The sequence below is a fragment of the Falco cherrug genome, chromosome 8 (assembly GCF_023634085.1).
Source record: "Falco cherrug isolate bFalChe1 chromosome 8, bFalChe1.pri, whole genome shotgun sequence".
NCBI classification, from domain to species: Eukaryota; Metazoa; Chordata; class Aves; order Falconiformes; family Falconidae; genus Falco; species Falco cherrug.
Window position 1 is genome coordinate 14,393,545 of NC_073704.1, and position 27,497 is coordinate 14,421,041.

Here is a 27,497-nt window from a genome sequence, read left to right on the forward strand (position 1 = left end):
ACTAACTTATTAATCTTAAAAAGAGGGTGATGGTGTTGTGCGCTGAGCTGTAGCTGCTCCCTAGCTTTTCTGTAACCTCACCGGTAGAGCAGCTGCCCGAGCCATGTGATGGTAACTTGCTGAATCTAGTGTGAAAGTGAGGATATTTAACAAGCAGCAGATCTTGGGCTGCTCCTCTTCTGTGCCTCATATTTGACGAAGCGTGTGTATGTAATGAGGGAGGACAGGCACGGGTGTTAAGGAGGCCTGTCCGGTTAGATGTCATTTTTTCAGGAGTCCTTAAAACCCGATGTTCTTCTACAACATGCTTCTATTAAATATCACATCGCTCTTTCCATAGGAAGAGAGGAGTGACCAGTATCATTTTCTGTTGTGCCATGTGCTGCGTGCTGATGTTCAGCTAATTGAAAGAATTATGGCTCGGCTTCATTGGTATGCTGTGTATATAGCTTGTAAAGCTCTCAGGGACCCTTGGAGATGGAGAGTGCTACATAAATATAAAATACTGTTAATGTGATGTTCCACATTAGGTGTCCCATTGTGCTGTGGCGGACTTCCGTAACAAACTGCAAAGCAAATACGAATGCCTGCCTGGCATTCCTCTGCAAGGTGATCTGGGAGCCTGCTTCTCACCAAAAACCTCACCGGCTCCTAGCATTTTTGTACAACTTCTGGCAGCACCGACAACATCCTCATGGGCACCAGCATCTGAAGGATGCCTTGGGTCATCCCACAGTGACACCACTGCTCCCTGCGACGTCATGGTGCCAGTTACCAGACTGGGAACAGCAAGTCCCAAAAGGATTTCTCAGAAAAGGTGGTGAGGAAAGTTATTAAAACACTCTCTCAAAAAGCCGGTGGCACTATTTGAGTCTTCACACATTTCTTTGCACAGCTCAGGCCCCCAGAGCTTCCTCATAGGAGAAATCCAGGCAAGAAAACTTGCATTTCATTCCTTTTTCAGTTGTAATTTGCTGTTTGTCTGGTTCTCCAGAAACACCAATTTTGGAGCAAGCACAGCTAAAGCTGTCTTTCAATGCATATTTTTAGACATTGAGGCTTTTAAAACTAGTTTCATTTTGAATAGTTTTTAAATCACATATTTTAAAAAGGAAGGAAATTATTTATGTTTCTTTCATAAAACATTTTTTTGAGGGATCCTGAAACTATACGTGACCAATTCACAGCGAATTAGAACACATGGTGATTTTTAAGGGGGTGTTTCTGTTGTTTTCTTAAAGACACTTCTTGCATGCTAGTTTCTTGTAGTTATGCAACATGATATTAAGGAGCTCTTAAAACGTAGTACAACAAATGTCTTATTTAAATGTCCTTCAAAATGTGCATACAGGCCGGATTGGGGGTTTTCCCCTCAGTTTCTTTAAGCATTTTTAGCTAAATCAGTCATACTGACAACAGAAGTCGCATGACTGCACCACGTTTTAGCACAGAGAGGTATCAGCAAGGGTTTTGACAGTGATTCTCCTCTGAAGTTCATTGGAGGACTAGGGGCTAAAACTACTTGATTATTTTACTAAGTGCACTGTAATCAATGTATGTTTGTGGTGTGTTATTTAAGATGGGGTGCAGCAGAGGGGTAAGGAAAAAGATACAGGTGGATTGGATAGTCATAATATCTTTGTTTACTTTTAATTCTGTAAAGATACGGGGTGAAATTGAAGCCTTAGTGGGCATTTTCCCAATTACTTTGATGGAGCCAGGATTTCAACCCACAGCATTGCCAGCTCTGTGATCTTATCGTTGCACATCCCCAAATCTGGAGGGTTTCCTTCTTACAGTCCCTGCTCTTGAAATCCAGGGAATAGCGAGCAAACTCCTTTCCCTGTATTTCATAATGAGTATTTCTAGCCTGCAGGGTTGCAAAGAGAAGTTTAAAATCATGGCCCTAGGTTAGCTACAAAGCAGAAGGCAAATCTCTAAACATTGTTGTTTTCTCCTTTAAAATCTCATTATTTCTATGGGACACTGGACTCGTGACCTTTTAATCTTTGGGGTTGGTAATAAATAATGCAGACATAAAAGCTATAATATGCCCAGCGTCCATTGTGTGCTGTAGTTTTGTGATCATGACAGTGTCCTCAGCTGATCTTGGTTATGTGCCTCTGCGTCCTGCAAGCTAGTCTTTCTACTAATCACTCTTGTCGAAGCGGTCACTGTGAGATGCCTGTAGCAAACGCTGCCTTACTCTTTGTACAAAAGAAATATCCCCTGGACCTAGAGGGTATCTGTGTGTGGGATGTAGATGGCAAGGACAGGGGGTCTCTGGATTTTGAGAAGAGACAGCGTCCCCGCTGCTGTGTTTTGTGAGGGAGTATTTATTGTGAAGGCTTGTATAGGGTTTACAATCCAAGTATGTGTTGGAGAGAAAACCTGATGTTCTCTGTTTTGTGCCTGGAGAGCAAAGATAACAGCTGCCTGCAGCTGAGCTGCCTGCTTCGCTTCCTGTACCATCAAAAGAGAGAAATTCACCTCTGATTCTATTCTGGCTGGGGTCTGATGTGTCACACAGCACATGCCTTTGCCTCTCCATTAACTTGAAAAGAGCCATAGGTGGCTTTTTCAGATGATGGCTTTCGATATCTAAAGTTGCATGAGATGAAACTCGCCAAGGCTGCCCGAGGCTGGGAAATGGAGGGAGAAGTCCCAAGGACCAGTGCGGTGTCTCCATCACAGAACCAGCTCAGCTCTATCAATCACATTTTGCCCGGAACCTGCTGTGTGTTTACCATAGTAGTACTGCTGGGATTGTGTGCTCGGCTCTTCCATATTTTCAAATTATAAATTTTTGGCCTTCAAGAGAAAGCTATAGCAATAATTTGTTTATTTTTGTAACTAGATGCCTAATATTTAGAGTCTTGCATTTGACTTGGTCACCAGAGGAATAGTGACCTGATTTAAGGGCTGCCAAAGTCTGATGTTTTTTTGTTATGACTCATAAATTCTAACTTCACTATTGCATATTTCCCATAAATCTGCAAAGGTCTTTGTCTTCCAGTTACCAGATTGGACCAGTCTGGCTGAATTAAAGAGGATGGAGGGCCAGACTGTACTGAGGTGTGCTTTGGAGGTACTTTAGAAGCAGAGCTAGGTTGTGTGAGGTGCCATAAACAGAAGTAGAACAGAGAGCCTATTCGCTAAGCATCCCAGTCTCAGGGTATGAAAATACGCACGAGGAAGATGAGAAGATTAAAATGAGCTATGGACAGCAGGACAGAGCCACAATGAAAAGAGGCTGCTTCATGGAAGTACGCAGTAATGATGGACTGAAACCCTAAATCGTACCTAAAGGGCTGATAATGTTTTTGTACCACTAACCTGTCTGATGATAAGGTCCTTCTAGATCAGTAAGTTTCAGCACAGTGCACTGTGGGCTTGCCGACATGCGCAGGCTGCTTCTTGGGATCCTCAGCAGGCAGCTAAGGATGTGTCTGTGTGAGTGTTTTCAGGTGATCAAGCATCCCCTTCTGAGGTGAGCATTCCGGCTGCCCCATTCACTGTGCTTTGGTTCAGCCTGGCCAGAGTGCAAACTGGGTTTGGGATGGCCTGTCCCAGGAGGTGCTCTGCAAGTGCACAGCTGGCACAGTTCACTTACGGATGGGTTCAGGCCATAGGACCAGGCAGTGCTAGCCAGAAATAACACCCTGCAAACGTACGCAGTGTGGATGTTGGGTCCTGCATACCCACTGTTTCACTCTACAGCTCGCCTTTACTGTGCTGCACAGCTGTCTGATGCACATGTTGCTCCAGGAAACTGCAAAGTGGTCAGTAAGCTTGAAATCACTAAGTAGCAGTCTCTACCTCCCAGGGAAAAAATTAGAAAAAGCTGAAATCCACTGCTCTGGGTTGGTTGTAGAAGATTTGTCATAAGGAAATGGTGCATTGTTTTAATGCTAGTGCTTATCTCAGAGAATTGCATAATTCACTGCTTGAATGTATGTCTGCATTACTGGCTGCCTGCCCTTCCCAGGTGTGTTTGTGGATGTGTGAAAGCTGAACCAGCCCCACAGTGTGGAGCATGTTCTGAACTGAAACAGCTGAGTATTTAACAGCTGCATATCTGGGTATCGGCTTCTTTTCAGATGTGCATTGGCTGCTCTGTTCAGTGCATTTGTATAAATGTGGATTTGTGGATTTGTTTAAGCACCGCACAGATCCTTGTGTTGAGTAAAGGTGACTTAAGGAATAGAAGCTCCTTCTTGGGAGTGGCTCACAGGCATGAGTTTTAAGCGCAGTTATTAATTTTGAGGAATCAGAGCCTGAAAAGTCAGTGTGGCACAGTTCCGTGATGTTCCTATTTTTAATTGGATTTTGAAGCTTATAATTAATTTGTTAAAAAGGGGGAGATCCTGGCCCTGTAAAAGTGAGTGGGAGTATTGCCATTGCTTTCAGTAGAGGAGGATTTCACCATCGATCCTTTTATTCTTGCTAATCCTCTGCAACAACATAAGAGCAGCCTGGCACATGGAAAGGGTCCTTCCCATTCCTTCTCCCTCCCATTGCCAGTAGTGAGGTAGGAGGACCCTCCCCCGCTTCTCCATTCCCATCCTTCCTACATATGTGCACCTTGGCAAGATACACTTGCATTTCATCTTCTGGTAAGGTGAAAGCAGCCATTAAAGAAGCAGATTGTTCTTAGACTGCATGTGCAGAGATGCAAAGGTCTCTCTCTCTTCCTGCCCTCTCGTGGTTTTGAGTTGCTGCAGGAGGGCAGGATATCTAACCTCTTTGAGGTCTCTGGGTCAAGGAGCCAGCTGACATGGCTTTAAAGGTCACTGTGCTCCTTTGCATTTATCTTGTGCTATGCAGAGCACTGTATGCCAGCATGCTGTCTGGAGCACAAAGAGGTACTGTCTGACATTTTGTGGAATGGGGCTTGGGTCACAGAGGAGAAGCATGTGAAAACAAAACTCAGCTCAGGGCTGTGCAAGGCCAGACCAGGAACACTTGAGAGAGGAGCCCCTGCAGCAAGTAACTGAGATATGTGGCATCCCTGTGCTTGGCATTTCTGTCTTTCATAACTTATATATAGCACTGTACATTTTCAAAGCTCTTGATAAATGTTAACAAGCCAAACTCAGCTTCAGTCCTAATAGTTTCACAGAAAGCCCCGGATGTTTTTCCTTCACCCTTCTGCTCTGTAGGTGACAGTATCCTTCAGAGTGGCTGTACCTGCCAGATCTGGCTGAGCAGTCATCTGTGTTTGCAGTGTGTAGCAAACTTGTGCTGCGAGGCATTTTGTCTGCCTTGCTGTCTCCGCTCTAAGGTAGGCACTAGAGAGCGTCAGAGAACTGAGGAAACTGAATTACCATCGAGGCTTGTTTACTGACAGCTTTTAAAAATAATGCATGAACTGTTCAGACAAAGCCAGTGCACCATCACAGACATGACCAGAGCTGGGGAAATCCCTTTTCCCTGGGAAGGGAAGAGCAGTTGCAGTGTGCCAGGTAGGATGTCAAGTACTGGGTGGGGGAGAGAGCACTGCAGTTATCTGGGCCAGCACTGGTGACAGTGTTTGAATTACAGTTGAGTAACCAGCCAGAAACAAGACGCCAGCACTTTGCTCGCTAACAAGAAGTTTCTTGCTCCCCCCCCCTCCCCCTCCCCCCCGCGAAGAAATCCTATTCAAAGAACAAAAGGCAAGTCAGCAGAGATGACCAGGCAGGCACAATCTAAGTGGGGTAGTGTTATTGCTGGCTCAGTCCATTGTCCTGTTGGGCATTTTCCCATGGTGGACTGTGGCACACAACAGAGACATCCAGGCTGGCCTTTCTGCACTCAGGGACTGAGGGACAAATGGATATTTTGGTGAAGTCTTGCCGGCTGCTCCCCCCCCTTCATTGCTTCACCCCAATGAATCCTTTAATTGAGCTACTGAGCCAAAGAAACTTCTCAGAGGCCAGCAAAATAGCTCAATTCCAGTTAACGTCTCAGCCCACTCTGTTGTTCTCCCTGGGGCGGATGACCACTGTGCAGCAGAGCTGCCTATGCAATAAGTCCACAGAAACTCACCAGAGAACAGCTTTTTTTCCATGTATTTTGCTGCAGTTCTCTTGCCCTTTTCACTTTTCTTGCTCTTTTGGCCTCTCCAGTTTGTCACCTTGAAATACATAGGTCTCCCATAATCAGATCTCACTCCTTTACTTGCTGAATAGGCATGCTAAATATAGAAATCTGCATTTCTGCACTGAGAAATTGGTCTGCTGTGGCCAAGTGATTGTTTCACGTGACTCCATAGAGAGGTCATACAGACTGCAACTTCACTTTGGTCAGTGGTGGGTTTTTTAAGATCACGTTCTTAGCAATTGTAAGAACAAATAAATAAGTAATAATCCCTTCTCTGTTTGTAACTCCCAGCTTAGAAGCTTGGTAGTGAAACTGATTTCTTGACTGCATTTTATTTCAACTCCTTCCTCTCCCAATGCATCTATACGGTGCTGACTGCATGGGGAATAGTGACGTGGAGTTTATATAGGAATAGATGCACTGGAGCATTTGTTCTGGGGGGAGGTTATAAATTTGCATGCACACAAATGCATGTGCACCGAATAAGAGAAGGGGAGGCATGAGACCTTGGAATTCTTCATCAGAAGGTGTTAATGACTCCACAGATGTTACACCATAGCAAACTTTGCTTTGCAGAGACTGGTTTGCGTTAGAAGACAGGCAGATATGAACAGAGCAGACCAGAATCTCTCCTGTTTTATCACTATACTGTTTCACTGCCTTCAGTGGTACAGTTAATATTTTGGGGCAGAAGAACAACTGATAAAGGTGCAGTGCAAAAAGCCTGAAGGAACACCTGATTTAAAGAAGAAAACATTTCTCTTCTTGCACTCGCTGTCCTGACGCATGATTCCTTTGAACCAAGGAACAGTTTCTGTTGCCCAAAGCAACTAAAGAAGGTGCAGTCCTAGGGAGTAGCGGGCATGAAAGCTTGAGGTGAATGGATATGAGTCTGGCCATACAAGGGGTAAATGGCACCTGAGGTAAAGCATGTGACGCAGTGGCGGTGGCCACTCTGGAGTGGTGCACGCCTGCAGTGTGTTCAGGTGTTAGTACAGCCACTCACAGGTACCACAGTAATTCATCTGGCAAGGGTAGAGTGAACTGTAAAGCTGACTGAAAATCAGGCTCCAGCCACACAGCAGCACAGGCATTTGGGAACATTCTGAGGGCTTCTTTGAAGAGTAATTGACTGGTTTTGTTAGAAATGGGAAATAAGGTTGTGCAAGAATTTTAGCAGCAGTAAAATTTGGGCTGGATGCATCCGCAGTACAATGCATCACAAGCCCTAAGTTTGTTTTCCATCCCACACTGGCCATGAATTGTTTGATGGGCTAACCTGCCCGAGTGGGACAGAGACAAGGTGGGAGGACACAGGGCTTGCAAGTTGAGTGCTCCATAATCCTGCTGCCACGCTGACTGTTCTCTCCTCCCCTCTGCAGGTGAGAAGCCTTACAAGTGCTCGTGGGAAGGGTGCGAGTGGCGTTTTGCACGGAGCGACGAGCTCACAAGGCATTACAGAAAGCACACGGGTGCAAAGCCCTTTAAATGCAACCATTGTGACAGGTAATGCAGCCTTCGAACACGGTGTTCAAGCAACATGTGGACTTTGTGAGCGGCATGGAGCCACCAGCTCCTTGAGACAAGAGACCTGGCTTCTAGCACAGGGGGCCCTTCTGGCCTCCTGACCCACTGCCTCAATCCCCGAGCCAAGGAGGGGCCCTTCACTCTGCCCATGTCCTCTCTGCCTCGGTGGCCAGGCAGGCTGGCAGAGGGGGAATACTTCCTAAGCAGCCTAAGGTGTTTCCAGCCCACAGCACAAAGATGTGGGACCAGGCGTTAAGTCTCACTGAAGCCTGCCAGTGTCTGTTGTGGGCACAAGATTCAGTCCATAGGGCAGCTCTGTTAATGTTGTTAAAGCAGAGAAGACATCCAGAGGGTCCTAGACCACTTCAGTGATGGACCTCTCAACAAAGCATCTCCACAGCTTTCCGTCTGCTGGTCCTATGAGCCTGCTGCCCGCAAAAAGGCAGAGCTCCCGCTGTTTGCTCTGCTTCATGGACTACCCCAAGCACTACTGCTGGCTGTCTGAATTTTGGCAGAGTGGGCCTCACAAATACATGGGTGTACAAATAGCGGGGATGGGGAGTGTGTGTGGCTGTTGTGCCACAGGTGCCCCAAACCTATACGAAACCTCTAGGAAAAAAGCACTTAATTTCTATATATGATCTGATCATTGTCTTCTCTTACCACTGAGTCCAGGGCTCTGTGGTTCCCCAGATGTAACAGGAGAATCAAAAAAAGACAGAAAAGGGCATAATTTTCAAAAGCACAAGAGTGATATAGACACATTTACAATTCAAGTTCATGGGGTTGTTTTGTGTAGGATCAGTGATCTCTGCACATTCCTGCTAATTAGTGAATCTTTTCCTACAGTTTTAAAACTGACCCTTGACATCTGTTTGACATGGGAAATACTCTGAACCTTCATTCTCTGTGGGCCCAGATTTGAAAGCCTGATAGGTGCCCAGAGTCAGGGTTCCTGAAGAGCCTGTCATGCAGCGGTCCTCTGGGCACTCAGAAATGAGGGGCCAGTTTTGCCTGGTGGTGCTGAGCATCCAGCCGCTCCCAGCGTGAGACGTGGTTGCTGCTGCTCACTACCAATTCCTTTTTGCAGTCCTCACGCTTTAGCTGCTTGAATGAACAATGAGCTCGTCTGAAAAATCTGGTCATCCTTGCTTGGTGCTGAGTGGTTTTGAAAGCTGGGTTCTTTGAATTTAGAAACAAAACCAAAAGAACCTCCCCCTCCTCATCTCCAATCCCAATTGATAACAAATTAGGGTGGAGCAAAAGCAATTACCCCTATAATGACTCTTGACAGCACTGACAGGATCGAACAATGAGCACTTCTCCCCCTCACACCCTTCCAGTTGGAGATTGGCAGTGCCCTGGGTGAAACCTCGATCCACTATTGAGTAATCAAATAATGTGCTTGCATCTGAACATGTTATCCAGCTAATCCTATTTATATATATTTTTTAAAGAGGCTTAAGAAAATTACCCATCTTTTTAATGCAGCACTAAGGTTCTCTGCTCTGATAAGGAAATGTTTTGTAATACAATAAAGGCTCTAGGAAGCCTCTGGGTACACCAGACCAGCAGAGAACATGCGTGGAGAGAGGATGTGTGGGACATAAACAAGGGACCCCATCCTTTTATGGGAAGGAAATTTGATCATTTTCACATCCTGCCTTTCCAAGAGCTTCATCTCCTTAAGTGCTTTTCTGCCCTTGTCTCCCCTCTTCCCATCCCCCTTCCCCCATGGAGGACTTCCTTTTGGATTATCTTTTGTTTTATCCCTGGATTATCTTTTGTTTGCTCAGAATGAGGGGCAGGATAAACCAAGTAGGGACCTCTGGAGTTCTGCTTGTGTATCAGCATCTCTGTGAAGGAGAACAGTTACGTCCTCTGTAAATGTAAGGCATTGCTTTTCCTCTTCTTTCCTCTGAAGAGCATCCTGGCCCCCCTGCCCACCACCTGCCCACCACCCCTACACAGCTCCAGGTTTCTGTGTCAGGACAGACAATATTTTTAGCAGAGATCTAAAGAAAGAGCATTTTCAGCTCCCCAGTCTCTTTCAGCCCTTTAAGTATTCATTCTTCTCCCTCTACATACTATCCCTTCCTACCTAGTTTTTTTTTTTTCTTTGACAGCCAACTCAGTCACTGCAGTCAAGAGATATGTTCCTGCAGTCATCTAATGCATTTTCTGCTCCTCAGCTGAATCTGTAGATGAAGAAAACATATTTATTAGTAAGTTAAAAGTGCTGGAGATTGTGCAGTGTTGAACTCCATGCACATACCATCTGTCTGTGGTGGTAGGAGACAGATTTGTCTTTACTTTCCTAGTCAGTTGTTGCAAGCTGGTAGAGTGATACTGCCTGTTCTTTTGGCCCATTCTGCCATATCACTATTGTTCCTTCTTTTCTCATTCACAAATCTCTCTACTACCACCTATTGCAGGTATCACCTCAAGCAAGCACTGAAACATGTGCCTAAATCTGTCCTTAACTATTTAGGCAGACTTTCAATGTTAAAGACACCCCTTCCTGAGCCAAGGTTCCCAGCTGGAGAATAGTTTCTCCCTAATTGAACTGCTACCCTTTATTGCACCCACCATTATTGACAGGAGCTGTGGTCACTCCCTTAGACATCCTGGCTTGCTAAACTTTAAGGAGCCTTTTGGAGCTTTTAACAACACTGACACAGCACAAAACATGTGCCTGTTGTTCAGAGGCTATAACTTGGCAATCAGAGCATGAAAGTGGTGATTCACGTAGCAAAGAAGGGGAATCTTGTGTGCACAGTCTGGCTGCAATTCTCTTCCTAGGCTGTTTTCAGATGCGTTTGTGTCTCTGACCTTCTGGCTGACATCAAAAGGTTATTCATATCCTCTGTGTACAGGTCAATTTTAAAACAACAGAGATAAGATGTGATACTCTCCTGCTGTCCCAGCCCTATCCCAACACCGTGCAGCCCACAGATCACATTGTTAGTTATAGCTGGCAAACTACCACTGGTTTGAGAAGCACCATATGTACTGCAAATGGTGTGTGGTTTGGTGGCAGCAGGGGAGAAAGCAGAATCAGCTAAAGTGGTGTGGAACGCAGTGTACAAGTCCCTAGTGCCTTCAGACACCAGGGATGTGCTGGTTATTAGCATTCCCCAGAATTTTGCTCTTCAGAAACACAGACTAGGGTTATGTTCCTCACACAGTGCAAGCCCTCAGCACTCCGAGGGGTAGAGGATGACAGGTAGTTGCTTGTTCTGCATAAATGTGTTTAGGAGACAGCAGCATAGTGCCAGACTGTTGGGGTATATATTCCTCTGTGTGTGTGTGTGTGCATGTACATGCACACGTGGTTTCCTTTTTGAAAGCAAGCTAACAGCATATTTAGCTGGAATGAACACATCCCACAGTGGAGAACCCACAGCTGGTAAGAAAGATGGCTGAGCAATAGTTTCTCTTCTCATTGTAGTTGCCTTCCCTCTTACTCCTGCAGAGGCTTGAGTGCCAAGCAATACCTTGTTGCTAAGGAGATAGAGCAAAAAGAGAAAAGAAGGCATCGTGTTTGGGAGCAAGAAATTTATGTATCACGCAACACTGTATGACTTTCAGAATTAGGGTATCTTTTCAAGCATAAACTGTCCTTTCTAAGAAGAGCTGGACTCGGGGTGGGACGATGGGGAAGATTGAGATGGGCCCATGTACAATATTCAGAGCTGATCTGGAACTGGAAGAGGTGTAGAGCCAGCAGTGTGGAGCAAGGTCTTGTCTCACAGGCAGGACTGGAGACCAGCAAGCTGCTATTTCTTAATTTGGGAAGAAAGGAATTTCCCCTGACAGTTTATCCTGTGAAGCCTCCTCCACTGCTGCCTGTAGTTGTACAAGGGAAAAAAAAAACGTGTCCACTAATCAATAGCTTTTTTTGACAGTGGGATTTAGCTGCAAAATTTTGTAGGGACTGTTTTACTATTGAAAATAAATGTCCACATCCACCAGCCTTACCAAAAGATAGAACTAACCAAACTGGTCAGCAGAATGTGGAGAATTAGTATTGTCCCATTTTATTAGCTGTAAACTAGCAAATACGGTATCATTTTATTAGCTATAAAAATATTCCAGGGCTGAAAAATACACTAGAAGCTAATACAGTGGTTTCTGGTGTGAAACAATGTATTGAATCAATGTTTTTAACAGATCTTGCTGTGCTGTGACTCAGCATACTTTTTCCTGGGTTGCATCTATACTAGAGACAATTGGAGAGGAAAAGCCATGCTTGGGTGGTGGTCTTATGACTAGTCCTAGACTGAAGTGCCAGCTGGTGCATGTCTTTTTGGCAGCCACTCAAGCTGTTGTTTTGTTTTGGCAGCCCTTGTAGCCCGAGCATGCTGCTTTCTCAGTTTAGACTGAGGAGAGAGATGTTGGTCCAAGGGTGTATTTTGGCACCCTAGGGCTAGAAAATTCTAGCTGTGCTGAGCCTGCTGTGTTGAAAGCCAAGTGCCCATTGTCAGATTCTTGTCTGTCTCACTGTGCTTCATGTAGGAGCTTGGAGGAATGCAGCATCCATCCTATTTTCAAGTCTTTCTTTTGAATTTTTGCCACTCTGAAGGTATTGACCCCCCTTGTAAGCTGCTACAAATCAGTAGAGGACAGCTGATTGAGCACAGCTATGCCTATCCACAGAAGATGACTGTCTACCTTTTCTTGCAAAACTTGCCTTTTTATGAGTTTCCTTTGTCTTAAAAATGTACCTCTTGATCACTGATCTCTGTGTGTAGATGCAGGTAGATTGCCCGTGATGGGGAATAATGCCAGCAGGACAGAAAAGATCCCCTAACTATTTAAAATCTCTTCATTTTTATAGTGCTTCTCTTTCTTAGCCTTTCTCTGCTTAGGGTGTTTATCCTCTGGGTATTTGCCTTTAGACTGAGTGTTCTTTTTTTTTATCTTTGAGTTTTGGCTTTTTTTTGCTGAGTAGTAGTTTAATTTGTTCTTTTACCTTCTTTCTGAAAAATATGAAATACTCAGCTACTGCTTTTTTGGAAATACATTCAGTTCCCATGTATGAGCTATCCAGATTCTCACAATAAGCCATTTGGATATTCTTCAGACCAGTATCGGTGGCTCTTTTATATTCTAAATCTGTGGGGCAGTGAAAAGACATTCCAGACAACTCAGTTTTGGAAGTATCTTTTCCTGATGCCCTCGAAGCCTACAAAAGCATTTTATTCAAAAGCCACAGATATGTGGGTTTTGTGTGATATTTATAATAGATTTTTTTGCTGTTAGTGAAAATAAACAAGCCAGTGTCTTGTGGCTTAGGGTGGAAAGAAGGCAAGCCAAGATTTGCAGGGAACTTGGAAACCTCCCATATTATAGTGCTCAAGTTGAAGTATCTAGTAGAAGTTTAATTTCTAAGAGTGTCTGAGTCCTGCCGCTCTGACAGTCAGGCTCCGTTTTAGGGCTTTGGGGTAGGCAGCCAGAACCACTGCCCACTTGTCCTGCGGTTTGCTCTCTGGTGCCACACGTATGTTTAATGACACTGTGATAGTGGATGTGAAATGGGTTGGTGCTTTCAATCCCATTTCTAATGGGTATGAAGTTGAAAAAATATTCTTGCTTATTGGCAGTCCTGATAAAATGGGGTATATATTGAATGACAGGGAAGGAAGGCACTCGTTCTCCTGAGAACTTACTCCCCTGATCACTCTGACAATATCTTGGTGTGAAGTGCCTGAATTTGGGCTGCTGTGAGTGCTGCTGTGAGCGCCCTGCAGCACGGCTACTACAAGGCAGCTGTTCTAGAATAGTAATTCCTGACTGACTCTTGGTGGTGTTGCTCTTCTCCTGGAGTAAGTCTGGTTTATTCTGATTATTTTAACCCACTTCCCAAGTGGATTAAGTCATTTCAGAAGAAGGCAGTCATAAGCCTTTAGAGAGGGAGTTAATCAAGAATAGATACTTCATTTCAAATTCATGCCCTACCTTATTCTCAATTAACTTCATGTTTAGACCAGCCCTTAAACTCAACTAGTTCTCTAGGGTTGCCACTCTAAGTCCATCTCATCAGCATCCATCTACATGCTCAGAATATCAAAACATTAAGTTTCCTTATGAGATGGAGAAAAATGGCTTTGTGGATAAAGAACAGAAGTTGAAAGCTTAATTCCTGGCATATTTTTTTTCTGGTTTTACCACATTTGTTGTGTCATTTACAATTTCTTTGCCTTCTCTGTCTCTCAGTTTTCGCTCTTACAAAATAGGGATAATACCTCATCTTCTCTCAACATCCTTCAGGGAGATAGCATTCATGAACATCCACATATTACCACCCAGATTCCCAGCAGAGAGAAAGGGAAAGATGTGTGGGCTGATGGATTGTCATCTCCAAATTCTGAACCAGCTTTCATAGAATCATAGAATCATTTAGGTTGGAAAAGAGTTTCAAGATCATAGAGTCCAACTGTAAACTTAACACTGCCAAGTCCACCACTAAACCATGTCCCTAAGCACCACTTCTCCACATCTTTAAATACCTCCAGGGACAGTAACTCAACCACTTCCCTGGGCAGCCTTTTACAATGACTGACAACCCTTTCAGTGAAGAAATTTTTCCTAATATCCAATTTAAGCCTGCCCTGGTGCAACTTGAGGCTGTTTCCCCTTGTCCCATTGCATGTTACTTGGGAGAAGAGACTGACCCCACCTGCCTACAGCCTCCTGTCAGGTAGCTGTGGAGAGCATGGAGGTCCCCCTGAGTCTTCTCTTCTCCAGACTGAACAGTCCCAGTTCCCTCAGCTGCTCCTCATAACACTTGCCCTCCAGACCCTTCCCCAGCTCCATTGCCCTTCTCTGGACACGCTCAGCACCCCTACATCCCTCTTGTGGTGAGGGGCCCAAAACTGAACACGGCATTCGAGGTGCAGCCTCACCAGTGCCAGGTACAGGGGAACAATCACTGCCCTGGCCCTGCTGGCCATGCTGTTTCCGATACGAGCCAAGATGCTGTTGGCCCCCCTTATCTAGGGAGTTTTACAGAAGACAACAGAGACTTTTAAGAGCAGTAAGTATTTGGCTCAATGAAGTTGCATTGTTTTTCATTTTTGTATTTCAATAGCATATTGGACTGTAATTACACTAAAGTGCATCTGACATAAGCAAAAATGACATCTTTTTTTCCAATATACTTTTTCATTGCGGATGGTAAACATGCAAAACTAAAACGAGACAAATGTAATTCTAAAAGTTTTCCTTCCAGTTTGGAGCTGGAAATGAGAATTCAGCTCTCAAAACTGGCATCATACCTCTGTGCTTGTTGCAGGTTCTGGGCATTTGAGAAAGGTGGTGTTTTTTTAAACTGGCGTTGCTGAGTACTTGAGCAAAACTGACTTGTTTTATTTCATTTTTTTACATGCACACACACGCTTACACAAAATACTTGATTTTATACTGCAGGTGCATACATGAGTGCTCTTCCCTGATGTTTGATGCAGTGAAAGCAGAGAGAGGGAAGGGAACAGAGAAAGAAGAGTAGCCTATTTAGCTGCCAAAGAGCCAGGATATTGGCCATCTGTGGTCACAGAGGTCAATCACACAGGGTTTGGTGGCAAACCATGCTTAATACAAGAGATGTCTCTAAACTTGGATATATATTTTCTCCTGTACATAAGGAGGAAGGAGCAGGAACCTTGTTTTCCCAAATCCTGTATTTATTTGATTTCCCACTTCCTTTATTTTGCAGGTGTTTTTCCAGGTCTGATCACCTCGCCCTCCACATGAAGAGACACATCTAAATATCAATCAGTTTGGTATGGATGTCATCTGAGCTAAGTGTTGTGAGATGAAAGTGGAACTCAAGTTACAATGTGCTACCTTGCAGGAGAAAGAACTTGATCACATGTAATCCTCTGTACAGAGACCACAGGCTCACACTGTCATGCACCCAATTATACTTCAATACGTACATTGGTTCTTCATGCCTTGCCCCAGCTGGATGGGAGAAGATGCAGGCGAGGAAGTGGTATAGAGGTGAAGTCAATGAGAAGGAACAATTGCTTACAGTACTTCGTCTCTCTTGGATTTGTCTCCTGTTTCTGCCAATGGAAATCAGAGAAAACAGAGGAGGCTTCCCTGCAGGTGGACGGCAGTAGGAGGGGCTTATTTAACTTGCTTCTCAGTGCAACTCAATAGGAGAATATGTCGTCTTGAAGTTGCATATTTGTAGCACTAACTTTCTTTTTAAATAGATGGGGGGAAAACAATGACCTAGAAAACCAAATCCCAGTTTGGTAGCCAAAATTAACCTCTTGGTTCGTTTGTTCTTTGTCTGAGAATTCCTAATGTTCAGTGCGTCAGACTTCTCACAGACAGTTTGACCTGTCTTGGTTTTGGTTCTTCTTCCTAGAACTGAGCTATTGAGATCCTTTTAAGTCAATACCAGTGGCCTTAATGGCAGTAGACTGTGGAGTGACACTTGTGACACAAATATCCTCGTTCTGGCCTGAGTTTATGTAGACTTCACGGAGGACTATATTTTTGTTGGTTGTTTTTATTTTAATTTTTATTTTGGCTATTGCACAATGTATGCACTAGGGACTCTGGAAGCTGCTGCCATGATGGCTAAGTGGCCAAGGGATAAACCCCTGAGAAACAGCACCTAATATCTCTGTAGGCCTCACCTTACTGCCATAGCTAGGACTTCTTGTTTATTTGCTGAACAAAAAACTTTAAAAGCTTATTTGGAAGCTTAAACATTTTTTCTCTTTTCTTCACGAACAAGTGATCTTCAGAACTCCTTGTCTTCACCTGGATATCGGTCTGGGACTGGCCACACAGGCATGACTACAGGATTCCTTCCACATCATGTGAGCATGTTAGCCACAACCCACAGTGACTTAGTGATGAATTTTGTTGCTTTTTCTTGCTGTTCTTCTATTAACCAATTTAAAATATTAGACTTTTGTTTGCGTAAAGAGCACCTGCAGACTTTAATTTAAAGCTAATGTTTGTTGAGCATCTTACAAAAAAAAACCCAAGCCAAAAATCCTACTCCAGTGTCTTGAGTGGGAAATCGAGAACCTCTTCCAAGTACAGTGGCTTCACTCAGCGTTAGCCTTTTAAAGTCCTCCTTTTCCATTCATCAAGTTGATGCTGTAGCCCACTCCTAAATGAAAAAATGTAACAGTGTGAACGGTGAAGGAAGGGTTGGAATTTACATACAGCAGTGAGGCTTTTCCAAATGATTGTCTAAAGTATTATTAACCTAGAGGTCCATTTTGGCCTACTCTGTGAACCATCAAGAAGTGGAGGTCTCATGCTCACCTTGTCAATCCTATTGATAATTTGATTTTGTTGGCTCAAAGTGGATTAAAGTCTTCATTACAAAAGAAAAACAAAAACATCTATCTTACCGTAACTTGCATTTGAAACTATTTGGCACTGGCCCTGACTCCAAAGACTGCATTTAGGACCATAAAAATGGCCTATGCAAGCAGGCAGGTGGTCATTAGGTTGTATATTTTGTATATTCTGGGACCATCCCAAGATGTGTCTAGAAATGAAACAAAACAGCACGTGGTCCACAAATGGTTGCTGCTCTTTTATACTGTATTAGCCAACTGCCCTTCTTTGACTGTTTTGACTCATTGACTGTTAAATATTTCCCTTAATTTGTGTATTGGGAGGTAAAACTGTACTCTTGGGGGAAAAGAGAAAACAAGAAACTCGATAGATGTTTAAGAGCCGTCACCGGGATCCTTGGCACTTGAATTCTCAGCATTTTACAACCTTTGGTTCCAGTGAGAGATTGAATTTACTCAAAAGATGCTGAATTTCCTCACAGTTTTCACAAAACACTGTGACTGTCGACTGAACACTTTGGGGACAGGGGGGAAATACGATGTCTGGCCCATATGGCATGAAATATGGACCAAAATCTAACCATCTTTTAGGGACAATGATGTAACATTCATAATAAAAGCATGAGAGAGAGCAAGAGAGAGAGTGAAAGAAAGACAGAGAGAAAGAGAGAGAGAACGGAAATTGAGTTTATTCCAAAGATTTAAAACTAACTATACTCTATATGTGTATATATATATGCTTATATATATATGTATACATTTAAAAATTGCGGAGCACTGCTTGCTGACAATCTCGTATTTCTCTAGTTCTGTATTTGCATACTTTTTATGGCCATTCCACCCAGTTGTTCCACTGGGACTGAGGGCCCTAGAATCCAATTTGTGTTGGAATATATAGAGCATCCTGCCAGATGTCTAATGGGAACTGAAACCTCAGCTGTGTGAAACTGTAGAGCATCCAGTCAGTGCATTAGATTAACAAAAGGATAAGAGAATCCTAGACTTCCATTACTGTCGTGTCCTACAGTGTGTGCTCTCAAACCCACCACTATGATACTCATTGGCTGTGAACCTGCATAAATATCCTCCTTTGACCTCTGAACACAACTGCCTTTAGACATGCTATTACTAGTCTAAAAACCTTAATTATTAAGTGACAGTTTAAGTACCAGACTCTATTGAAAATGGAAAAAATCAAGCAAGATTGTTTATTTACTTCCAGTTGTCATTTATGTATGGTCTTGTTGACATCTTATTTAAATATGGTAGGACAAGGGCCCCATGGAAAAAAAACATGCTGAAATGTCTGATTATTTTGTTCTAGAGGCAGGCCTACCTCTAAGTCATGGATCCAAATAGCCTAAAAAATTAGAGAAAAGAGGAATAAGAGACTTAACCAGATTTGAGATTTCTCAGGCTCCCTCTGTGGCAGGTTTTGAACTCTGAAGCCAAATTTTGATGTTTGGGACCATCTCTTCTGTTTGTAAACAGAGATATTTTTCAACTGTGTACATGGTGTCCTTAGTCAATCTCTGGACTTCGGTTTTTGGGTGCTTATATACAAGTGTCTTAGTCATTACTAACATTTTGAACCACAGCTGGTATTTGTAGGAGTTGGAAAGACATAATTAGTGACACATTCCAGGATTCGTTTTTTACAGTAAGTTTTGTTTCTTTGCAGATTTTTAAGCTGTGCCCTTCAAACTTGTGTAATCTGTTACAGCTGGAACCTTTTTGGGCCCTGTGTCTCCTTCCTAAAGTTGTACAGTTGTCCTCTATTTGTAAACTATGAGTAGAAACAGACTAATGAGGAAAGGCTAAACCTCTCTGTAAGGCTTCTTGGAAGCAAGCTGAGGATTGGGTTATCCAGCTGTAGAAAGGAGAAGCTTAACTTTGTTTCCTTCATGCTTGTTTTATGCCTATTTGCAAAAGAGAAGCCTTTATAAGAAAGTCAGATTGTGATTTCCAAGGCCATGGAACTGTAGGATGAGAACAAATTGAGACAAAAATCTCACAAATACTGTACACAGAAGAAGCAACTAAAGCAAATGTGAGTTTTTGTGAAGAGCTGAATAATATTTTGGAGCAGAGCAGTCAATCATAGAATCATGCAGGTGAGAAGGGGCCTCCAGAGGCCATCTTGGCCGATCTCCAGCTAGAGCTGGTTGCTCAGGGCCATATCCAGCTGTGTTTTAAATATCCCCAAGAATGGAAATTCAACAACCTGTCTGTGCAAGCTGGTCCAATATTTCACCACTCTTATGGTTTAAAAAAAATAATTAAAAAAAATCCATGTGTCATGTAGGAATTTTCTGTGTTCCAGCTTGTTTTCATTGCCTCTTCCACTGTGCACCTCCAAGAGTCTAGCTTCTTCTCTGCACCCTCTGTTAGGTATGTGTAGACAGCAATAAGATCTACCCTTACTCTCTTCTTCCTAAGATTGGACCATGTCTCTCAGCCTCTCTTCATCCATCACGTGTTCCAGAACCTGGTCTCCATGGTGGCTGTCTTTTAGACTTGCTCCAATATGTCAGTAATTTTCTTATAACGGGGAGATCAAAACCAGACAGAATATTCCAGATCAAGATGTGCTTCATATGTTACAATGTTGATATAATTCATTTATTCTGGATTTTTCCATTATCCAGTTAAGACGAGCTATACTGTATGACAAGATTCTATTTTGAAAACTAACTTACGAAAAATCATTTAGGAAGTACCAGTATAAAGATTTTTCTAATCAGATTTGTTGTGTCTGTGTATAAAAACATGGTTATAGAAATGTGCTTTCTCTACTGCCGTCTTGAGGCCTGGCATGCAAAATTCTGTTTTACCAACTTAATCATTGCTGGTTTACCTTCAACTAAAAAAATGTATCATTTTAGTTGTACAGTATCAATTACAAAGACACATGATGCTGTTATTTTAGTTACTTTTTAGACCAAAACAACACTTCGGTGTGTCTTTGTTCTGTTTGTTTTCCCCCTTAGAGCAACCTAAAATATGACATGTATTTCATAAAGATTGGTCTAACAGAAAAGGGCATTCCAGAGTCCAGAGTATTTTTCATTATCTTAGAGTTGTTCTTTTTCAATACCCAGTACTCAGTCTAGAAAATTATATTACCTGGATAAAATGGCAAGTGAAGAAGAGAAGGGATGGACTGAAATCCTAGATTCTTTCAATGGCTTGGACGAGGCCCTGAGCAGTCTGATCTAACTAAACTGTTTTTTAGACAGAGGGTTAAATTAGGTGCCCTCCAGAGGTACCTTCCAACATTAATTTTTCTGTGTTTCTATGATTCATTTCAGAGCTCTCACTGATTAAATGTGTACTTTAAATAGTTCTTCCCAGGCTTGTGCTGGTGGAACAGACTGTAGGACAGGTCTGTAAGGTTTCTCTCAAACTCTGAGAGTTTCATCCTTATTAAACTTTATAAGGCTTCTTCATGAAGAACACTTAGGAGGAAATCTTAAAAAAAACAAACCCAAACCCTTAGCAAACCAGCCTGAAGCAATATCAGATCATGAGATACGCTGCAGCTGCAGGGACCAACCAGATACTATGGAAACAAGTTTGCTAGCCTGGAAGACCCATATGATGTCTCAAAAATGGTTTCCAGGACCTGAAACCTAAGCTAACATATATTTCTATAAAGGTGAAAATAAAATTATTGGGTTTTTTCATTCATTCTTAGTTTCCTCAGACTTTTGGAATTGGGTTTACTGTTTTTTTAGGTTAGCACACTTTCACTTAATACTTGGAAAGCACTGACCAAACACAAATGGGGAAGAAGAACCTGAATGCAAGAGGAGCCCCCAGGTCCTTGCTTTTGGAACTGTTTTAACTTCAGGAGTAAAAAGACAACTAATCACTAAGGGTGTATGGCTCAAATGGGAGTTGATCAATATGATAGTTGCAGTGACTGAGTGTATCTTACCTCTGACCTTTCTGATATCTACAGAGTCAGGCTTTCTCGCTCATTTTTACCTGGCCCTAGACAATTTGGGCTTTTTAGCTGTCTCTAATACAAAGGTTGCTCCTCCTCTTTAACATAGTTTGTTTATCTGTGTACAAAAGAGGTCATAATTGGTGCTTTTGACAAAACTGATGAAAATCCAATTTGCTTAAGTGTTTCCTTTTCTCTGCCTGTTCCCTTAATGTATGTCAAAACCTATAAATCTAAAAAATTAAAAAGAGGAAAGATTTGTAAATAATTTCATGTTACTAGGCCAGCACCCAGTGGATCAAGGGCTTTTATTCTTGATTTCATTCAGGACTTGGCACATCCTATCATTCCATCTAGTAAGACTGTTTTTAAGCTTTCATATCCTGGGTGACGCCTCTAACCCAACAATCTTTTAAAGTACTTTTTGCTGATTTCAGATTGAATTGCACTTGCAAAGATCCCCACATTTTGCAAAGAACAAAAAACAATGCTTGACAATAACTCTATTTAACTCTGTCTTGAAAAATGAAAATTATTTCCTCCCAAGATAGTACAACTACTCATTGACAAATCTTGCCTGTCTTTCATTAGCATTAAATCTACGCCTTCCTGAATGATCCTTTCCAGATCAAGGTTGGATATTCTTCTTACTTTTGTCACATTTGAGTCTCTTTTTATTGATAGTTTAGGGTGGACTACGGCAGTCTTTCTCCTCCACAGCTCTGCGCTGGCTTCAGTGGCAAGATTTAGCATTGTAGAACTGTAGAATCCAGCCTACCATGTACTAAGATGTGTCTTGTAAAGCTGAGACTTTCCTCCTCCCGTAGAGGAAGAAGTCCAAGACATACTTGTGCTATATAAGTTATATATATAATGATAGAGTTGTATATATAAATTATATACATAAAAATGTGGAGACGGGGGGATAGGCTGGCTTTATCACCTCAAGAATGGGTTTCCCTACCTGAAAATTTTCAAATGCAGGCATCATTTTTCAAACAGGATTTTATAATTTTCCTTAATGCTTGTTAATGGCATTTTTGGTGTAATAATTGAAGTTGGAACTCTTCACGATTTTCAAAATGAAAGCTTTGATGATTTTTTTTAAGTGCTTTGGTCCTAACTTCTGTATACTGCCAGGAAACATTTTCTCCACCCTGTCTCTGTGTGGGTGTGGATGTACAACAGTATACTGTATATACCTACACAGAAGAGGAAACTGAGCTACTGACTTACAGTTTGTAGTAGCCAACCGTGCCTATTGCTTTGATTTAGGGAGGGCACTTGCTGTTGCCATTGCATTTTAGGAATCATGTCAGCTTCTGTAGAAGAACTTTCAACATTGCTGGAAAATACATGTTGCTGTGTACCGTGAATGAGTAGGCTGCAAATGTGGGGATTGGGAGGGGAAGTGGGAAGGGTTGTGCGTGTGAGGGCTTAGCACGTACACACTAAAAGCGAGCTAAAATGGACAGAAAGGTGACAGTTTTAGCCTTTATTGTTGGGCTTTCGGGGAAATGAAAAGCTAGCACGCAGTCCCTGGAAGGCCTGATGGCTGAAGGGCTGATCTTTATATTTTGCAACATACATTTTACCCACCGCTCTGTATTTTAAACCCCAGGCCTGTCAGATTCTGGAAGTAGATCAAAACACTGGTTTAAACACTACTTTTGTTACCAAGGCCATGTCTCTACCAGGGAAGTTGCCCTGTATTAAAATACCAATCTAGTTGCAATCACTTTGTAGCTGCACCTATTAACTTGATTGCCTGGACTGAGTTTGCATTAGCATCCTGTGCAGTTAAGCTGAAGTGTAGGAAATGCTTCAAGCAATTAAGATACCTCTACAGGAAGGTTCTTGCACCAACGTAAGTACCTAATTTTGAAATCACTGCATATAAACCATGACAACTTTTCTCTTAGAAACAAGGCCTTAGTTTAGCATGTCTACTCATCTAGTTGAAAAAATAATAATGCAGTCTGAGATTTTTTTTCTTGCTTTGCAAAGTGGCCTGTTTTCTTTCTTGTCCTTTGAAACCTTTCTTGCTCTCTACTACACATTAGTTTTTTGTTTGGGGGATATTTTTTTTTAGCAACAACAACAACAAAAAGTATGAATGCTCCTATTTAAAAAAAAAAAACAAAAACAAAACAAACAACATTGCTTGAAGGACTTTCATTTTGCACTATAATTTTTCTTTTACCAGATGTGTCTGACAAGTGCATTTTGGAGATGCCCTCGGTCACGTTCTCTCAGGCCTACTCTGGTATTTCTAATATATCACGGAAGTACCCAATCTTGTAGCCCTCAGTTCTGCCTTTTTTTGACATTTTATTTTTTTTAAGCTTTTTATATATATATATATATAAATATATTACTTTGTCAGTTTTTTTGCTGTACAAAAAGTCTTAAGATTTAAAAATATTATTTGTATTATATGATGGTGGTATGTTAATGTTACAAAATTATTAATGAAGAAAAAATTTATTTTTGTTACTGGTCTGTTTCATAATTCTTTTTTAAATTGGTATATTGTAAGATATCTATGCAAAAATGTTATGTGACGCATTTTTATTTAAGAATGTAATATGTGTAATAAACAGTAGAATGTGTTTGGCCCAACAGTGTTTAGTGTGCCTTGTATATTATTTCTTTATAAAAACTGTGAAGAGTGAAATGGCTTTTGAGTATCAGTTAAGGCTATGGTTCTGTAAACGGTTACTGACACAAAATATGTAACTTCTAAGTATGCTTTAGCTTATCAGAATCATATTTTTGGATTTAAATGATTTCTTTTTCTTTAATGTATTTTATAACAGTTGAAGTGTCACTTATATTCATGCCATATCACATGTTACTTTTGGAAAAGATGCTCAGGAAGGAAGTTCTTATTCTTAAACGCCGACCAGACTTGGCTTGTAATACTGCTTCTGTTGGTGTCAGTGACTTCTGGTATTTGACAGTTTACACTGGTTGAAGATTTCAGCCACTATTATTTTTGTAAAAGACACAGAGAACACTTGTATTGCATTTTCGATACATTTTGTTGGTCGGTGGTCAAAACAGGACTAGACTTTGAGGCTCCTGAGCACTAGTGCTATGCTCTAGTCCATGTATCAAGAGTGCAGTATTGTTCTCTTTCCCTGGTCTCAGTCATTTAGTCTCCCTCTTTAATGTCTGCAGAGTTGCAAGCACAGTTGAATCCACCTGGATGCTCAAGTACTAAAAAGTATTTAGGCAGTAAAACCAGTAATTATGAGCACAATCACTTTGCAGTGTCACGGCATAAAATGAAATTACTTCTTCAAGTCAAGCTAGTATCCCTTTACGTTTTTGCTGTCTTGTGTTCACGCACTGCAGCAACCTCAATGGGCATTGCATATGAATGTCCTGTAGGGCTCGTCTGATGCCAGCTTGCTAGGTTTTATTTCTGGGACAATATGCCTCACTTTCCCTGTTGGGAAACCTGCTAGGACTGTTTATGTCAGACAGACAGAGGGTAGGGTTTCCCTCCTGACATCTGCGTCTAGAAGCCAGATGACCATTCTAACGTGCTGATTTATACTCCCTCTGTAGCTAATGAAGAGACACATACCCAGATGTGACTCACTCCAGGGGATGAGTTGAATGCAAAAGGAGCTGAGGTGACATCAAGCATTTCTGGAAAGCCACATGGTAAGTTGGAAGACGAAAGTTCCAGTGATGTCCAAGCCTGCTCTGGTCACTCAGGTTGTAACAGATGTTTAGTGATGGACATAATTTGCATTGTTTGGATGTATGCTAATGAATGCTCTTGAGCACAGGAAAAGGGCTCAGTACAGGTCAAAATGTTGGGCTTGTGTTCCAGAAAGTCAAAACCACACAGTGCTCTTGCTGCTTCAGTGTGGCCATGATACCTTGGTGTCTTACAGAGTGTGAGGCAGCCAGTTGTTACAGAGTTTTTGGCATCCTACCATGAAAATACAGGCTGAAAAAAAAAATGGTTTCTCTTGTAGATTGAAGTACTTGTATGAAGTAGGTATGAATGAAGTTATGTATGACACAGAATTCTTTCTGAAAATAGAATTTATAGCTTTTTTTCTTGTAAAGACAAGGTCCAGGTTCCTTCACCTTCTCTCTTCCTTGAAAACCTCTGGAAGCTTTTAGCATCTTGCCTGCCTTGAGCTTTTTGACAGTTACATGTCTATATGTCTAGGTAAAGATACTTCTAGCATAAATTAGTCCTCTGCTCTCCACCTGTGAGAGGGACTTCCAGAGAGTTCTGGAACAACCCCGTTTTGAAGGAAACTTTGGGGCAACTTCTTTGGCCTGTATTCAACTGGCATGAATTGGAGGGAGGATTATCATTTACAAGTAAACATATAACCAGTTTGTTTTCCAGGAACTTCCAGAAAATACAATACATTACTATAATACACTTTGTCTTAGAAGCAAGTAGGTTATTAATCTGCAGGAATAGCTGTCAGACACTTCCCCAGCCTGGAGGCCAGAGAAAAGAGATACTGTGAAAGAACTTCTGTCTGAAATTGTTCAGGTAGCACATGGTCACGCACCTTGAGCAACTCCCACTGTCAGGGTGCAGAGTTCTCTAAGGAAAGAAAAATGTATTCATTTCTAGGGTTAGACTACGCATAAGACCATCCTGTGGAGCTCATCTGATGCAAACTCATTGTGTCCAAACTTTGTGTGACTTTTCAGACACAGTTCCTCTCCTTCAAATGCATCTCAGCTGAAGCAGAGAAGGGCTGAAGAGTCCTCACCCCCTTCTGAGGCTGTAGGAGGCTGAGCGAGCACTGTCTAGGCATGACTGCAGCACGTGCTATCTGGTGGGCAGCTTACTCTAGCACATGAGGTTGCCATAGGCATTAGTTTCCTCAAGTATCTTCTTTTCCAAGCTACTTCAGCTGAGAAAAAGCCTTCCCATGAAACTTACAAATGTAAGTTTTTCTCCACACACACCCCTTTTTAAATTATTTTTGCTTTACCTCACCTTTTCCTAGTGAGAGTAAATAATGAGAGCAGAATTAAAAGTGAATGAAAGTGAGGGTTTGCCACCAGAATTATGCTATTTTAAAGCTTTTTACAAATATCTGTAATACTTCTGAGTTTAATTAAGTTTGAAATATGTCACTCAGTTTTGATAAGAAGTAAATAGTTTTTCATTAACAGTTTCTGACCACCTGGCTGGAAGTCTTTCCAGAAGCCCAGTTGTAAGCCATCTCTGCTGATGGAGAGCTTGTGTACCTCATCAGCTGACAAGTGCTGATAGCTGACAAGGGTTATCAGAACTATGGCTTCTAGGGGCCTTCTTGTCCGTGGCTTATCCATTGACTTCAGTTTTCTGGAGATCTTCTGTCTGAAACCATAACAGGCACATGCTGTTTTCAGAGATCCTTCCTCATGTTCCCCTGCAGCATGGTTTCAGATTCATTGTCTGCTTATATTCTGGTTGGTTAATGTTCAGTGATGGAGAGGCAATAAAACTGAGCAAGATGAAGTTGTGCTATACCTAGTTAGTCTTGAGTTTAAAATTCCTCAGGACACTCTTCCAAATTCAGTCAAATTTACCTCTATCTGCTGGATTTCTGGTGGACTTTTTGGGGGTGCAGACTGAACAAAAGCATCCCAAACAGCTGGAAGGGTTACCTCAAATTCAACTTGAGTGCCTCAAATAATATGGAGTGTGGGGACTAGAAATGAAACTTCCAATCCAGGCAAACACCTTCTGATCCAAGGCTCCTATCTGATATTTTGATTTTACTGAGGTAATCGGAAGGCACTTTTCCCCTCAGGATCCAGTCTATCTGGTGTTAGCAAAACTAGGACCAGAACCAATCCTGTAAGTAGACAGAAGTATGGTTGAGTGATACCATTTTAAAAGTATTTGGGGATATTCAGGAAGGTTCTTCGAGAAATAGGAAATTTCCTGCCCTTCAACAAAAGCCTTTTTACCCTTTCAACAGAAAACCGCAAAATAAATACAAGTTCCTAAAAGTCAGTGATGAGAACCCTGGCCTTCTGAGATGAATGTTTTGGTCCCTGAAGTGTATGCTTCTTTCGATCTCTTTCCTGTGACCCTAAAATACTGTGGCTAGCTGATGGTGGCAGGAGGAGCTGCTACAAGGAAGCTAATTTGGAAGAGGAAGGAGGGCACAGCCCTCAGGATCAGAGCAACGCCTAATGCTCTGGGAAACAGCAAGAGCTGCCAGGCTATAATCTAAATGCACTTCATGAGCTCTGGCACCAAATGGAAGGTCTCAGCTACAGATCTTTTATCTCCATGTGAAATCACGTGAGTAGCTCCAAAGCATTGCCAGAAACACCCTGAAATCCCAAGTAACCATCATTAATAAATCTGTTTCTATGCTTTTTCTTTTCTGATGTTTATCTTATAAACATTTCCCTAAAACCTCTCGGGTCACTCTGAACCTCCTCATCTCTCTCCTTTTTCAGGTTTTCATGCTGCCAGATGACAGTTTCCCTCCTTAGCCCAAGACTATAACCACCCCTTTACGTTTAACTGATTAATTGATATTTAATGATTAAATTATTATTTAATGATAAACCCAGTTTTCTTCATTGCTAAGGATGAGTTACAGGCA

The 27,497-nt window shown here is 42.1% G+C and overlaps 1 protein-coding gene across 6 annotated transcripts in view; it reads left to right on the forward strand.

Moving 5' to 3' along the window:
• Positions 1–27,497, forward strand: part of KLF7 (KLF transcription factor 7) — a 112,359-nt gene that overhangs the window by 42,175 nt on the left and 42,687 nt on the right. For 2 of the 6 annotated variants that reach the window (XM_014282900.3, XM_027810554.2), the window contains exons 3-4: positions 7,467–7,590; positions 15,329–23,519. In XM_014282900.3, coding sequence (XP_014138375.1) covers positions 7,467–7,590; positions 15,329–15,380 — 176 coding nt within the window. In that variant the 3' untranslated portion in view covers positions 15,381–23,519. Of the gene's footprint in view, positions 1–7,466; positions 7,591–15,328; positions 23,520–24,471; positions 24,571–27,497 lie in introns of those variants that run through there. The other 4 variants (XR_008733524.1, XR_008733523.1, XR_003561547.2 and 1 more) reach the window with 4 other exon arrangements.